The sequence below is a fragment of the Mustela lutreola genome, chromosome 9, assembly GCF_030435805.1.
Source record: "Mustela lutreola isolate mMusLut2 chromosome 9, mMusLut2.pri, whole genome shotgun sequence".
Lineage (NCBI taxonomy): Eukaryota > Metazoa > Chordata > Mammalia > Carnivora > Mustelidae > Mustela > Mustela lutreola.
The window spans coordinates 84,629,492-84,643,870 of record NC_081298.1 but is presented as its reverse complement, the minus strand read 5'-3'; the positions used below and the strand labels follow the sequence as shown (position 1 = coordinate 84,643,870).

Genomic DNA, 14,379 nt, shown 5'->3' with positions numbered 1-14,379 from the left:
GATAGGTCTTCTGTCTCCAAACGCCGTGTTCTTCCTATTAAACCGTATTATTTCCTAAGAAGAGATGAAATAAATAGGTGGAAAATTCTACATCTGGGGAAAGCTAACAGAGAAGTTTAAAACTGTTTCTATTAATGCAGTTATGGTTGCCACTTAAAAAATAGCAATGACAAAATGGAAGGCGTCTGTTTTCATCATTCCTTGATATTTTTCTGTGGGGCCAGTAGTAGGGCAGAAATACTAAGAAATGTTTATGTCCCTTAATTTTTATTCATTTTAATTTTTAAAGAGAAGAGTGGCTTTGTGTTTAATGACTGCTCTTCAGGCTGTTTTATATCTTGTAAGGATCTGACAGTTTTGTTTTACATTTTATAGCTGCAGCTTATCTTCTGGTGTCCCTTATACCAAGCAATTCATTCCGCCAGATGTTCCGGTCAACAAGGTCTTTGCACATCCCAACCCGTGACCTTCCACTCAGTCCAGACACAACAGTAGTCCTACATCAGGTCTACAACGTGCTCCTTGGTTTGCTCTCAAGAGCCAAACTTTATGTTGATGCTGCTGTTCATGGCACTACAAAGCTAGTGCCCTATTTTAGCTTTATGACTTACTGTTTAATTTCCAAAACTGAGAAGCTGATGTTTTCCACATATTTCATGGATTTGTGGAACCTTTTCCAGCCTAAACTTTCTGAGCCAGCAATAGCTACAAATCACAATAAACAGGCTTTGCTTTCATTTTGGTACAATGTGTGTGCTGACTGTCCCGAGAATATCCGCCTTATTGTTCAGAACCCAGTGGTAACCAAGAACATTGCCTTCAATTACATCCTTGCTGACCATGATGATCAGGATGTGGTGCTTTTTAACCGTGGGATGCTGCCAGCCTATTACGGCATTCTGAGGCTCTGCTGTGAACAGTCTCCTGCATTCACACGACAACTCGCTTCTCATCAGAACATCCAATGGGCCTTTAAGAATCTTACACCACATGCCAGCCAATACCCTGGAGTGAGTAAAGTTGATAATTCTCTATATATATTCAAACTGATTGGAAATAACCTATTCCCCTCCTCTTGTGGGAAGTGGTAACAAAATATAGAAATAGAGTCTAACTTGAACTCTTCTTTCTTAAAGACTCAATGTGTATTTGTTTCCTTGACTACATATATAAAATGCTATATTACTATTAAATTGAAGTAATAATGGATAATTAGGTTGGTGTTGAAATTTTATCTCTAATTGAACTTAGCTATTTTCATTTGTGTTTTTGTAAATGTCTTTTATATGTACCTAATGAAAAACGTCAGCTTTGTGGTATGATTTTAGGGAACTATTTACTGTTTAGATATTTATCATTAAGACCCACATGGCTGTTGTAAACTGTGAGCTAGACAATATTTTTATCTTAGCTATAGTATTCCCTAGTGTCTTTTTTCCTCACACTGCATTCAGGTGAATGAAATGGATAAGGGGTCTATCAGGATCCAAATACATGCAGTCTAAATCTGATTCCTTTTTTTTGCAGACTGTTTGTAGATTTCATAGTAAAACTTTTTCCCTTCACATAGGCTGTCATTCCTGGATCTATCTTTTTACCGTTGCTTCTTAACTTTCTGTTGTAAACTGAAGATTACACCAAGAGGATATAGATCTAGAAAAGGGGTTGGAAGGAAAATGCAGAACTATTTTAACTTAGAGGCTACAAGCTGCAAATGTGAGAAGTATTTTGCTAAATGTGAGGTGGTAGAAGTGGAGCTTTTTCAAGACATACAGTGTTTAAAGAGTTTAATCAGATGAACATGATGAAGAATATTTTAATTATTGGTATCCTTGAATTGTGCACAGAACTTTTCCTGTTGAAGAAAGAACCTTTCCAGGGCACCTGGGTGGCTCAGTCCATTAAGCATCTGCCTTCAGCTCAGGTCATGATCTCAGGGTCCTGAGATCGAGTCCCACATTGGGTTTCCTGCTCAGCTGGGAGCCTAATTCTCCCACTATGCACGCACACACTCTCTTCTCTCTTGCTCTGTCAAAAATTTTTTAAGAAAGGAAGGACCTTTCTTGTCCTTCAGATATGAAGTAGTAAATTGTTCTTATGGAGAAAGAAAAACCTAATTTCCAGCCAGGAAATTCAGATGCCTAAAATAGAGGAAAGAGAGTGAGTATATTAAGTACCAAAAGAGTTCAAAGCCAAGGCTGTGAGACAGAAGGTAACAAATATGAGAGCCTCCCTGACCTTGAAGGAGTCAGGACAGGATTTATCAAGATTTAGTGGATTTTTTTTTATCATAGTCACATAAATAATATTTGACTTAGTTACTAAACATGATATCCATGGTTAAATATACCTTTGATGAGTGTTGGGGGACTTGGAATCTTTATTTGATGTTTCCTGACATCAATAAAACAATAAAATATTTTATTGTAGAGCTTAACTGTTAGAGATTTTCATAAAAATGGTGTTTAATCAGTTTTTGCCATGAAAAGTATGGAGTTGGGGGTTTCAGTTTATTGATAAGTATGCCTACGTGCCCATGCTAAATGAGTTTATAAACCCACAATTAGCAATTTTACTTAAATATTATTTCATCTATCAGATACTTGAATTAATCATTCATCAGTCTAGAAACCGCGTTCTAAATGTTGGCAAAAAGGGTTTTCTCAGAAATGGTACTGATTGAAATGTAAATGAGGGCTGTAAAATTTTGTGAGAAAGTCGTGATTTCTCATTAAAGAAATGGGCAAAAGATTGGTGTAGCATATCTGGACATCCATTCAGGTTACAAAGCTAGTGCTTTAATAAACAGTATTAAGACTAAAAATTTTTTCAGAAATTTTTTTCTGAAAGTGTTAATGATTTACTTTTAGTGAATAATACATTAAATTTTTAAATTAAAATCTATTGCTATTTTATAACTATTCTTCAGTGGTAGTGTAATCTGATTTCATTTGTATGATATTAAGAGCTGGCTAGTATTCATACCATTCAGAAATGAGAAGGAAACATTCTAAAATACAGGGTTAGGGGCGCCTGGGTGGTTCAGTGGGTTAAGCCTCTGCCTTCGGCTCAGGTCATGATCCCAGGATCCTGGGATCAAGCCCTGCATCGGGCTCTCTGCTCATCGGGGAGCCTGCTTCCTCCTCTCTCTCTGCTTGCCTCTCTGCCTACTTGTGATCTCTCTCTCTGTGCAAATAAATAAATAAAATCTTTAAAAAAAAAAAATACAGGGTTAAAAGATCACCATGATGCTTATTTGCCCTTTTTAGGCAGTAGAAGAACTGTTTAACCTGATGCAGCTGTTTATAGCTCAAAGGCCAGATATGAGAGAAGAAGAATTAGAAGATATTAAACAGTTTAAGAAAACAACCATAAGTTGTTACTTACGTTGCTTAGATGGCCGCTCCTGCTGGACTACTTTAATAAGGTAAGAAGGTATTTTTTGGTGTTCTTTTTAAATTGTTTTGTTTGGGCGCCTGGGTGGCTCAGTGGGTTGAGCCTCTGCCTTCGGCTCAGGTCATGATCTTAGGGTCCTGGGATCAAACTCCGCATTGGGCTCTCTGCTTGATGGGGATCCTGCTTCCCTCTCTCTCTGCCTGCCTCTCTGCCTACTTGTGATCTCTGTTTCTCCCTCCATCAAATAAATAAATGAAATCTTTAAAAAAAAATTTTTTTTTTCCAAGTGAGGGAATGGGGACTTTTTTTTTTTTTTTTTTTTTTGACAGAGAGAGATCACAAGTAGGCAGAGAGGCAGGCAGAGAGAGAGGAAGGGAAGCAGGCCTCTGCTGAGCAGAGAGCCTGATGTGGGACTCGATCCCAGAATCCTGAGATCATGACCCGAGCCGAAGGCAGTGGCTTAACCCACTGAGCCACCCAGGCGCCCCGGGGACCATTTTATTGACACTTAAAGAGTTATAATTAAATTATTTATAAGTAAAAGTTTACCAGTTCTTTAAGGTGATTAGGGAAGCATTTTTGCATTCAGTAACCTTGGAAGGATTTATCTTTTAAAAATTAATGAGCTACTTTTTTTTTTTTTTTTAACTATATAAAAAGTGACTTTCTTTTTTTTTTATTAATTTTTTATTTTTTATAAACATATATTTTTATCCCCAGGGGTACAGTTCTGTGAATCACCAGGTTTACACACTTCACAGCACTCACCCAAGCACATACCCTCCCCAATGTCCATAATCCCACCCCCTTCACCCAAACCCCCTCCCCCCAGCAACCCTCAGTTTGTTTTGTGAGATTAAGAGTCACTTATGGTTTGTCTCCCTCCCAATCCCATCTTGTTTCATTGATTCTTCTCCTACCCACTTAAGCCCCCATGTTGCATCACCACTTCCTCAATGAGCTACTTTTGAACAGCTTTTGTTTTCAAGGTTTGATTTTGGATTGTTTATATGTGTTTTATCAGTATCATAGAATTATGGTTGGAAGGAATCCTCATGTGTGGTCTTATACCTAAAGCTTGAATCCTTCTCTCTTGTGATTCATCCTGTCTTATGCTTTGACAGCTCAGTTCTAGAGGCCTCCAGGAACACCTTTGGATGAAACTTGCATTTTTCATTCTGTTTAGCCCAGATTTACCTTAACTGTAGGGATTAGCCAGAATAACAAAAAATCATCTTTATAATTGTTCAGAACTACAAAAATTACTGAATTGCTATAAAGGAACTCTACAACAAATTACACATAATTCCCTTTAACTGTGGGAATAAAGGCCAGGTTAATTTCTTTAAATGTTTCTATATATTACATCTAAGATTTGGAGGTAATGTTCTTTATTAGGCACACATTTTTTGGTAGTACTTCCTTGAAAATAGTATTTTTTGCTTAACCCAAGATAGGGTTATTTCAGATTATCTTCTTCAGAAAACTTTCATATTTGAATCTTTATTAATGAAATGAGTTAGCTGTGCTTTTGCCGGGACTCTAAAGGAATTCTTCTAAAATTTTGCATTAATTTTGAATACCTTGTGTTTGAAAGGTTTACTACTTAAAGCTTACTCTCAAAAGAAAAAAAAAGTTGGGGGGCGCCTGGGTGGCTCAGTGGGTTAAAGCCTCTGCCTTCGGCTCAGGTCATGATCCCAGGGTCCGAGCCCTGCATCAGGCTCTCTGCTCAATGGAGAGCCTGCTTCCTCTCTCTGCCTGCCTCTCTGCCTACCTGTGATCTCTGTCTGTCAAATAAATAAAATCTTTAAAAAAAAAAAAAAAAAAAAAAGACTTTGAGCTTTCTTAATTCTTTTTTAAAATTCATTTTTCTCACCATAGCATATACCCTCCCCAATGTTCATCTTAATTCTTTTTTTGAAAAAAGGGGAAGAGGGGCACCTGGGTGGCTCAGTGGGTTAAAGCCTCTGCTTTCAGCTCAGGTCATGATCCCAGGGTCCTGGGATTGAGCCTCGTATCAGGCTCTCTGCTCAGCAGAGAACCTGCTTCTTCTCTCTCTCTGCCTGCCTCTCTGCCTACTTGTGATCTCTGTCTGTCAAATAAATAAATAAATAATCTTAAAAAAAAAAAAGAAAAAAGGGGAAGAAAATAATCTGACTGAAGTAGAAAGATTCCAGCTATGCTGTATGTATGTACTATATACAGCAGCAGTTTCCAGTACCTAATAATGAAATTAGGTCTGTTAACAAGAGCAGTACAACTACTTTTGGTAATTATCACGTAAATTATTTTTAAGACCAAAATGTATTTAATGTTTTTCCCCTCATGTTTCTCTTTCTTCCCAAGAACCAGCTGACAAGTGCTTGGATAGTATAAATGTATTTTGTTACTCTCCAGAACATAACATAATCTAGAACATCTACCCATTATAAAAATAAGCATTGTTTATATTGAGACTTTAAAAATATTTCCATGATACCTCTCTTCCATCATTGAATTGCAGATTTTCTACATGTTACATAGAGGATTTCTTAATATTAACTCCTTTTATTACATTACTAGGAAACAGAGTAATCTCCCTCTCCTGTAGATAGAAAAAAGCCAAAATTATAGTTTTCTTTTTTTTTAATCACCTAGTTTTCCATTCTGATTCAGAGTTCTCAACGTGGGCTTTTTGTATTCTTCTAGTGCCTTCAGAATACTATTAGAATCTGATGAAGATAGACTTCTTGTTGTATTTAATCGAGGGTTGATCCTGATGACTGAGGTAAATATTTTACTTCATTTTACCATAGATACAGTTTATTTTAATGTTCTCATAAACACACTTTTTGTGTGTGTGGATATTTAGAGTTTATGCTAGACTGTTTTATATAGGTGTCTGGATTTGATTATATATTAAGTGCTAATTTATATTCCAAGAATGATTAATAGTTTCTAGGTTGCTGTTTTGTCTGTAGTAATTACATACTTTTCTTTTGTATTTAGAATAACCACTGGAAATAGACTGTTTTTATTCATTCCATTTGTAAGGGTAGAAACAGATGAAATTCATATGATATGATCACTGACATAATTTCTCAAGAGCTCACTTATTTGATAGTTAAGAGACTGAGATTAGCATCATGAGAGGAAGCCATTAAGTCTGTTACAAGTAATTTAAATGACTTCTTCATTCTTCCCACAATTCTTGAACATCCACAAACTGTGAGATGACTTTAAAGCCCTAGAGGTGCATTTTACCCTTAGTCTAATAAAGGAGAGAAGAGAAAAGAGTATATGCCAAAAGTACCATGAGAAGTAAGAGGTAGGATAGTTTTCTTTAGTTAATGATACTATAGAATAGGAGTACAACATGTTTAAAATGGTACTTCGAAGAATTTGGACTTGTAAAGATAAGTGGGAGAGCATTTAGGTAAATGACATGGTCAGCAGAGGCAAGAAAGTATTGTCGTATTTGAAAAATGCAAAGTATTTCTATTTGGCTACAACGGAAAGTATATGAAAAGTAGTGAGAATTTCATTGTTTCATTAAACAGACACTTGAATATCTACTCTATGCTAGGCATTGTACTAGGCACTGGGGATACAGCAGTGAATAAGACAGACCTGTTTCCTATCCTCACAGTTTATAGGTTAAATGCCGTACAAGTACATTGTTCAGATTATTTGCTGCCACCGATTCTAGACTGTGGATTTTGAACTTTGAATTGTGGATAGAATATAGATTATAAGGAACTGATTCAAGAGGATTAGGAAAAACCCTTTGTGTAGAATGAAGTAGGAAAAAAACTAAGGATTTTGAATTAAAAGATTTAACAAGCCAATATGATTAAAGGAATTCTTTTGGAGCTCTTTTTCCTTATTGAGAGTTAACTGTTGACAGCTATTTCACCGTTGTCTTTCTTCCAAAGACCTGGAAAGTTAGTTAAAGCAGTTACCCATTCTGCCCAGTCTTGTTGCCTGCTGCTTTGTAATTTCTAAGGCTTAGAGCAAACAATAACCAAAAACAAACAAACTGATTAAATAGATTATTCCTTCAGGCCGAAATGTATGCATAAAATATTAGCTGTGAAGGTGAGCACTATTTTGTATTTTAAAGAGCTGACAGGGGCGCCTGGGTGGCTCAGGTCATGATCCCAGGGTGCTGGGATGGAGCCCCGCATCAAGCCCCACATGGGGCTCTATGCTCAGCAGGGAGCCTGCTTCCTCCTCTCTCTCTGCCTGCCTCTCTCCCTACTTGTGCTCTCTGTCAAATAAATAAATAAATAAATCTTTTTTTTTTTTTTTAAAGGGCAGGGGGAGCGGAGTTGGGAGAATTTGACTTTTAGGTAGGAGAAAGCAAATACATTTGTTCTGTGCACATGTGGACACACATCTGTTGTAAAAGATGAATACTATCATATTGTGGCTCAACAAAGTAAAAATGAAATGAAGTTTTCCATTTTTTAAAATCACTTGTAGTCTTTCAACACACTGCACATGATGTACCATGAAGCTACAGCTTGCCATGTGACTGGAGACTTAGTAGAACTTCTGTCAATATTCCTTTCGGTTTTGAAGTCTACACGCCCGTATCTTCAGAGAAAAGGTTTGGTCATTCCTACTTCTTATTTTTGTTACTTTCAACATTTAAAGAGCAAAATAAGGATTTCAGACCACAGCCTTCAGAGAATTTGTCTTCATCTCCGGTTTATGTACAGAAGGTGGGGCTGATGCTGACTAACCATAAGGACATGTTCATCATGACCTGGTATTAGGCTGAAGTGCTCTGGTTTAATCTCTTATGCCTGCCTGAAAAATAGGCAAGCATCCTGTAAGTGTTAAGATTTAAGAGACTAGAAAACATTTTAAAGCACTGTAACAAAATGAGTATTTTGTAAAGGTTCTCCAACTGGAAACCTCCATGGCTTAGGTTAGGTCATTTTTAGTTTCAAGAGAAATAACTATAAAACCTATCTCTTGTGTCCCTGTAAAATTACATGTGAACTCTGAACTTCACATACATTTCTAGAAAATGGACATGTTCATCCCTCAGATAATATGTTTTAAGAAGTCCAGTAGGTTTTTCACAGTAGTACCTGTCTCATGAAAATGACCACTTAGCTTTCACCAAAGATGTTCATGTCATTAATTTGATTTTCTTGGTGTTGGCATTCTGTAGATAAAAATAGAAAATAATTGTGAAGAAGTTTGAACTCAAATGGCGTATTATGTATGCTTTTGTATTTGCAGATGTGAAACAAGCATTAATTCAGTGGCAGGAGCGAATTGAATTTGCCCATAAACTGTTAACTCTTCTTAATTCCTATAGTCCTCCAGAACTTAGAAATGCCTGTATAGGTAAGTTACTTGGAAATATATCTGTGTAAAAACCTAATGGATGAAGATTTTTGTGGAGTATTCTTTGTAGGATGTGGTATTAGTTCTGCATGGTTTGGAAGACATTTGTACTTTCCATGTGTAACTCACAGGTTCTAGAAAATCTAGTTATATTTTCAACATGCCAGTAATTAGTTATATGATCACAGATATGTCATGTAACATATCTGGGCTCTTTGACCTTAGGTTATTTCTAGATCTCTTCCAGCTCTGAAATCTTCTGGTCCTAGGTAAGTGAGGTAGGATCATGCAGATGTTTTGCAAAGGAGAGCTGATACTGTAAAGGGTTGGAGAGATTATTTTACTACCTGTTCTTTACCTGAAGATACTTGCAGTACTTGTTCTTAGACTCCCAAATATTTTACTTTTTTATTGATTATATATTTATAATAAAGTGATAATTTTGCCTGTTAAAGGACCCCCTATTTTAAATTTATATTGTAGTTTTTACTAGTTTAGAAGCCATAAAAAGTCTCTTTAGAGATTGTAACTGTTTATTCCCAGGTTCTTAAAATGACATGAATAACTGGCTGTCACGTATAAACAGTCAATTTTGGCAATCATTGGCCTGATGTTCTGTGGAATTACTGGCCTGTACTTTGGTAACCTCTGATTACCAATAGCCTGTCATCATGAGCTTTACTTCTATGTGATTAGGGGATGAGCATCAGTCCAGCTAGCATCATGAAACATTAAAAGTAGACTAAGGATTATGTCTTAGATCCAAAGAACTTTGAGCCTTAGATTTCTGTCTTTAGTTGCTTTGGTTGATTTTATGAAGACAGTCATTAGTATGCATTAAATATTTCCCTTAGTGTACTTCTCCATAATGCTTCTCTTGAATAAATAAAATACAAATAAATAGTTTCAAACTTTGGTTTCTAAATGATGACTGTGTTTTGGTTAATAACTTTGGTCCAGATTTGATTGAGCATCAGACAGAATTTCTCCCAGTGTCAGCAGCTAAAACAGTTTTAGACTCATTAATAAACCTTTTCACCTGCCGTACTGCTATTAGTCACCCTAACAGGATTTGTGAGTTTGAAAGAAGCAAATCAGGTATCCTCCAGCTTTTTAATACTCATACTGTGTTTTTATTTTCAGATGTCCTCAAGGAACTTGTGCTTTTGAGTCCCCATGACTTTCTTCATACTCTGGTTCCATTTCTACAACACAACCATTGTACTTATCATCACAGTAATATACCAAGTACGTATTCATCTAGCACAGTACTTGAATGTGGTTGGCATTTAATCTTTCTGCACACTAAAGCATGGAGATTTATTTTTTCCATTTATTCTTATTGTACACTTTTAATGTCTTAGTGTCTCTTGGACCTTATTTCCCTTGTCGAGAAAATATCAAGCTAATAGGAGGGAAAAGCAATATTCGGCCTCCGCGCCCTGAACTCAATATGTGCCTCTTGCCCACAATGGTGGAAACCAGTAAGGTATGTTGGGATGCCAGGAAAACCATGTTTCTGTAGTACACAGTAATTTGAAATTTCCCCTCCGGCAGTTATATTAGACTTAAATGACCATTTTGTGGATCCTAAGAAGATTAGACTCATTTGGACTTTTTCCTTTTAGTGCTCTGAAATGTTGGTTGAGTATTTGCAAAATCAACAGTAAGCACAAGTAGTAAGTTTTTTCCTCCCTCAAAAAAAAACCTGAATAGAAAGTCTTACTAGTATTTCTCACTAGGCTAAATTATAACTGGGTCATATATCTAAACCTGAAAAGCCAAGTTAGGTATTTACTATTGCTTAAATTTGGCCATATAATCAATGACTTCTTTTACTGCCCTTTAATTTTAATCCTTTGACCTAGGCTTAATATCATTGATTGATAGATTTATCATCATTCGTAGTCGGATTCTTCTTTTCTCTAATGCATATCCTAAAATAATGCTAATTCCAAATTATGGAGAGAAGGTACATTGACACAAGATAATTTATCTCAGTTTCAACATTTTTTTAAACAATTTTTCCCCTTTATCTTTCTTTACCCCACTTCATTTACACTCTCCCTTACCCACTATCTTTGGATCTTAAATACACTTCTTATAAAATATTAAAAATAATTAACACTGTAGTAGCCATTACAGAAATCATTTGAAATCTATTTCAAAAATCAAATTTAATTCCGTTCTTCTTGATGATGTCTATAGAACTAAAGTGTCACATTTTAAAATCCTACAGTAATTTTACTTGATTAAAGTATATAGAAATAATGGGTAATTTTAATTGATAGCATTTGCACACTGAAAATAAACTGTAACAATTAAGATCTTAACATTACTAGAAACTTGGAATTTAAAACTAGGTTCTTATAGAATTTAAATATTTAATCAGCTTTTTAGTTAAACTTATTACATTTGCACAAAATATGCTCTTTAATTTATTATACAATTTAAGTGCAACCATTTTATCATCTTTAACCTTCAGGGCAAAGATGACGTTTATGATCGTATGCTGCTAGACTACTTCTTTTCTTATCATCAATTCATCCATCTATTATGCCGAGTTGCAATCAACTGTGAAAAATTTACTGAAACATTAGTTAAGCTGAGTAAGTATAAAAGATGAGCAGTAAATTCCACTGAATTATTTTAAGCCCCTAGCCACAAAGGAAGGGGAGACAAAAATGAGACAATTCTTTTTTTCTTTTTTAAAGTGACTGTTTAAAAATACTAATTATTCTTGGGAACATTTTTATTTTTATTAAGAAAACACCAACTTACTGGTTTCCATTGAATAGTTCTGTCCAGAGTTTCAGCTGGCCTATAAAGGAGTGGAGTAGGGCTGATCACTTTTGTACATAGAAGCCCAAGTCCTCCTCCATCTGCCCAGCAGAATTTAAAAACAAAAACCAAAAACTACTCTGCTTAGGGAGGCATGCTTAGAGAGGTTGACTATCCCAGCCCTGATCTTGAGGATAAGATGAGATCTATAGTGCCAGCTGTACTTTGGAGCTGGCAATGCCTAGAGCAAACTGAGTGGGCTTGCCAGGGTGAAGCAGAGGTGCATATATGAGTAAAATAGGAGGTAAGTCTCATGAAATAGAGAGGTGAATGAGAAGAAAGGAAATTCGAAAAGGAAAGTAGGAGAAATAGAAAATAAAATCATCAGTGAATTTTATAAAAGGAAAAAAAAACTCAAATTACAAGAATGTGCTTGAGACCTATAGAATTGCTGCCTTTGGGTGAGTTTTTCTAGTTGAGAGGTCTTTAGAGGACATGTCCCTTATCTCAGGACCTCCAGAGTTCCCAGGCTTTGTGTGTTCTGTGAGTCTTACTTCTTTAGGGATGACCTAGGATTCTTTCCCAGTGTTCTATAGTTCCGTTCCAGAGCATAGGAAGTGAAGTGCTCGTGGAACCACCAACCAGGTCAAAAAACAGAATATTGTGCCATACTCTAGAACTCCCCCTTGTACTCTTCCTCAATCCCAACCCTTTCCTTATATGGAAAAGGTTTTGATCCATTTTAAGTAGGGCAAAAGTTGTGAACATACCTTAGGTTTCATTATCGAAGAAGGATGTGGTAACAGCTCTCAGGGATAATTCCTCTTCAGAAAACCCATCTTATTGGTAAGTGATTAGAGTGTCTTCACATTTGAAAGATCTTTCCTTCCATCTGTTACCATTAACTGGATTTATACACATGTGGCTGAATTACCAAGTGGGGATGGTTGGGTAGGGGAGCACACACTGAGATTGGCCATTTCATGATTACACATTTCGGTCATGGCACTTGGTAAAAAACTAAAACCTAGCAGTGGCAGTGATCAAATGTGAGAAAGTGTCCAGGAATTCTAGTAACGCAGCCTTACTCCTAGATAAGGAGGAGGACTTATTAAATGCTGACCTTAAGAAAAGTTCTTGGTAATTGTGTTCATGTGATTCATACCAGAAGTTATGTGAGGAGCTGTTTGAGCTGCTTGAACAGCTCTGATCAAATAGTGAATTTCTACCCTCTTTGGGACTGTTTTCTTCAATACAAAAACAGTTTCAGGAAAATTAAATATGGAGGAGAGGAGGGAGGGAAAGGACATACACTTAGCCTTCAACATTAGCTGAATCAACTTTTCATAGTATTTTATACTGACATTCTTGTAACCATGAAGCACTGTTGATGCTGCCTCCTAGTGTTTAGTTTTCTACATTAGCAGTATTCTGTAGAACTTTCTGTGAGGACAGAAATATTCTCCAACTGCCTCATCATCCATAATATGATAGCCAAAAGCCATATGTGAGTGGTGAGGACTTGAAATGTGATTTAAGAAACAATCTTTATTTTAAGCCAGATGTGACTGGTCGCTATATTGAGTAGAAACCAAAGCCTTCACAAATTAAGCAGGAAAAGAAAAATTTCAGGGTTACATCTTTTTCTCTTGAATTCATTCATTCATGTACTTTTATTAGCTCCTCCTACTCTGCCAACTTCCCTGGGACTCATGGTTATTATATCAATTAATGCAGAAAATTAGACATTATTTTAACAAAGACCTAAAAGCAGTGCTTTCTCATGCCTCATTTGAATGAAAAGAGTATGCCCCAGTGTTTAAAGTTAACTCCCACCTTCAGATGAAATGATTATTAACAGGGAGAGGCACCTAGGATAGAACTTAAAATAAAGTCCACATTAATGACTGAAATGAAGAGCAGAGATTTGCTAAAGAGTTCTAATTTATATAATATCTTCAGGAAATTAAATCTGGCAACAGGGAGAGGGAAAGGTAAATTTAAATTGTTTATGTCCTTAGTCATTTAAGCCTTGAGGTTAGATGGTCAAAGGGCCAGAATATTGTGACCACAGGTGGGATTGACTCAAGACTTGGATTACAAGTCACTTCCAGTTTTGAGGGCAAGTCTTTGTCGTAATTGTTATATGGGTACTGAGCAGATTTTAAGATTCGTTAGGAGATAAAAAGGAATTATGTAATAATTGCATATTAGGGTTGCAGGTACCAACTAGTAAAGTAAGGGCTGGAGTACTTTTGAAGTGAGGTTAGTCAAGCATGCGGTTAGGGAAGACAATGAAGTGGGGGTAGAATTTTGGGAGAGTGCATAAAGCTGCTGACTGCCATGTGAAATAATGGTGTGTCTGAAGCTACAGTATTTTGAGAATTTAAAAATAGCAGAATTTAGCCCAAAAAGCTGTTAATAAAAAGTAGTAAGAGGGTTTGGCACTATTAATTTCTAAAATACTTAATAAGATCAGTAATTTTTTATTTTATTAATTTACTACATATCGCCCTCCACCCGCAAGGACAATAAGAAGCCCCAGTTCAGATGTATCTTCTCTCTCTTATTTCCGCAAGTCTACACACTTATATACGTTTACATGACCAATCAGCGAGCAGGGTACAGGAGGGAGCGAATCAGGCTGTGCACCTAAACGAACAACTTCGCTAGCAACCAATGCTGTTTACTTTCTCTTTGGGCGTTCCGCTTAGTCTCACGAGGCAATCCTAACCTGGCAACTAGCCAGGCGCCATCTTTTAATGGTGGAGGCCGCCCTGGTCAGGGGCCTGCCTCCGACACTACATACATGAATTTACTGTAGTAGGATTTACTACATACATGAATTTATAATTGAAA

At 36.4% G+C, this 14,379-nt stretch overlaps 1 protein-coding gene across 5 annotated transcripts in view; it reads left to right on the top strand.

Moving 5' to 3' along the window:
• Window positions 1-14,379, top strand: part of USP34 (ubiquitin specific peptidase 34) — a 249,299-nt gene that overhangs the window by 224,085 nt on the left and 10,835 nt on the right. For 3 of the 5 annotated variants that reach the window (XM_059187767.1, XM_059187766.1, XM_059187769.1), the window contains 8 exons: window positions 376-1,010; window positions 3,270-3,427; window positions 6,085-6,163; window positions 7,861-7,987; window positions 8,632-8,739; window positions 9,883-9,987; window positions 10,104-10,228; window positions 11,225-11,348. In XM_059187767.1, coding sequence (XP_059043750.1) covers window positions 376-1,010; window positions 3,270-3,427; window positions 6,085-6,163; window positions 7,861-7,987; window positions 8,632-8,739; window positions 9,883-9,987; window positions 10,104-10,228; window positions 11,225-11,348 — 1,461 coding nt within the window. The remainder of the gene's footprint in view (window positions 1-375; window positions 1,011-3,269; window positions 3,428-6,084; window positions 6,164-7,860; window positions 7,988-8,631; window positions 8,740-9,882; window positions 9,988-10,103; window positions 10,229-11,224; window positions 11,349-14,379) is intronic. The other 2 variants (XR_009357235.1, XM_059187768.1) reach the window with 2 other exon arrangements.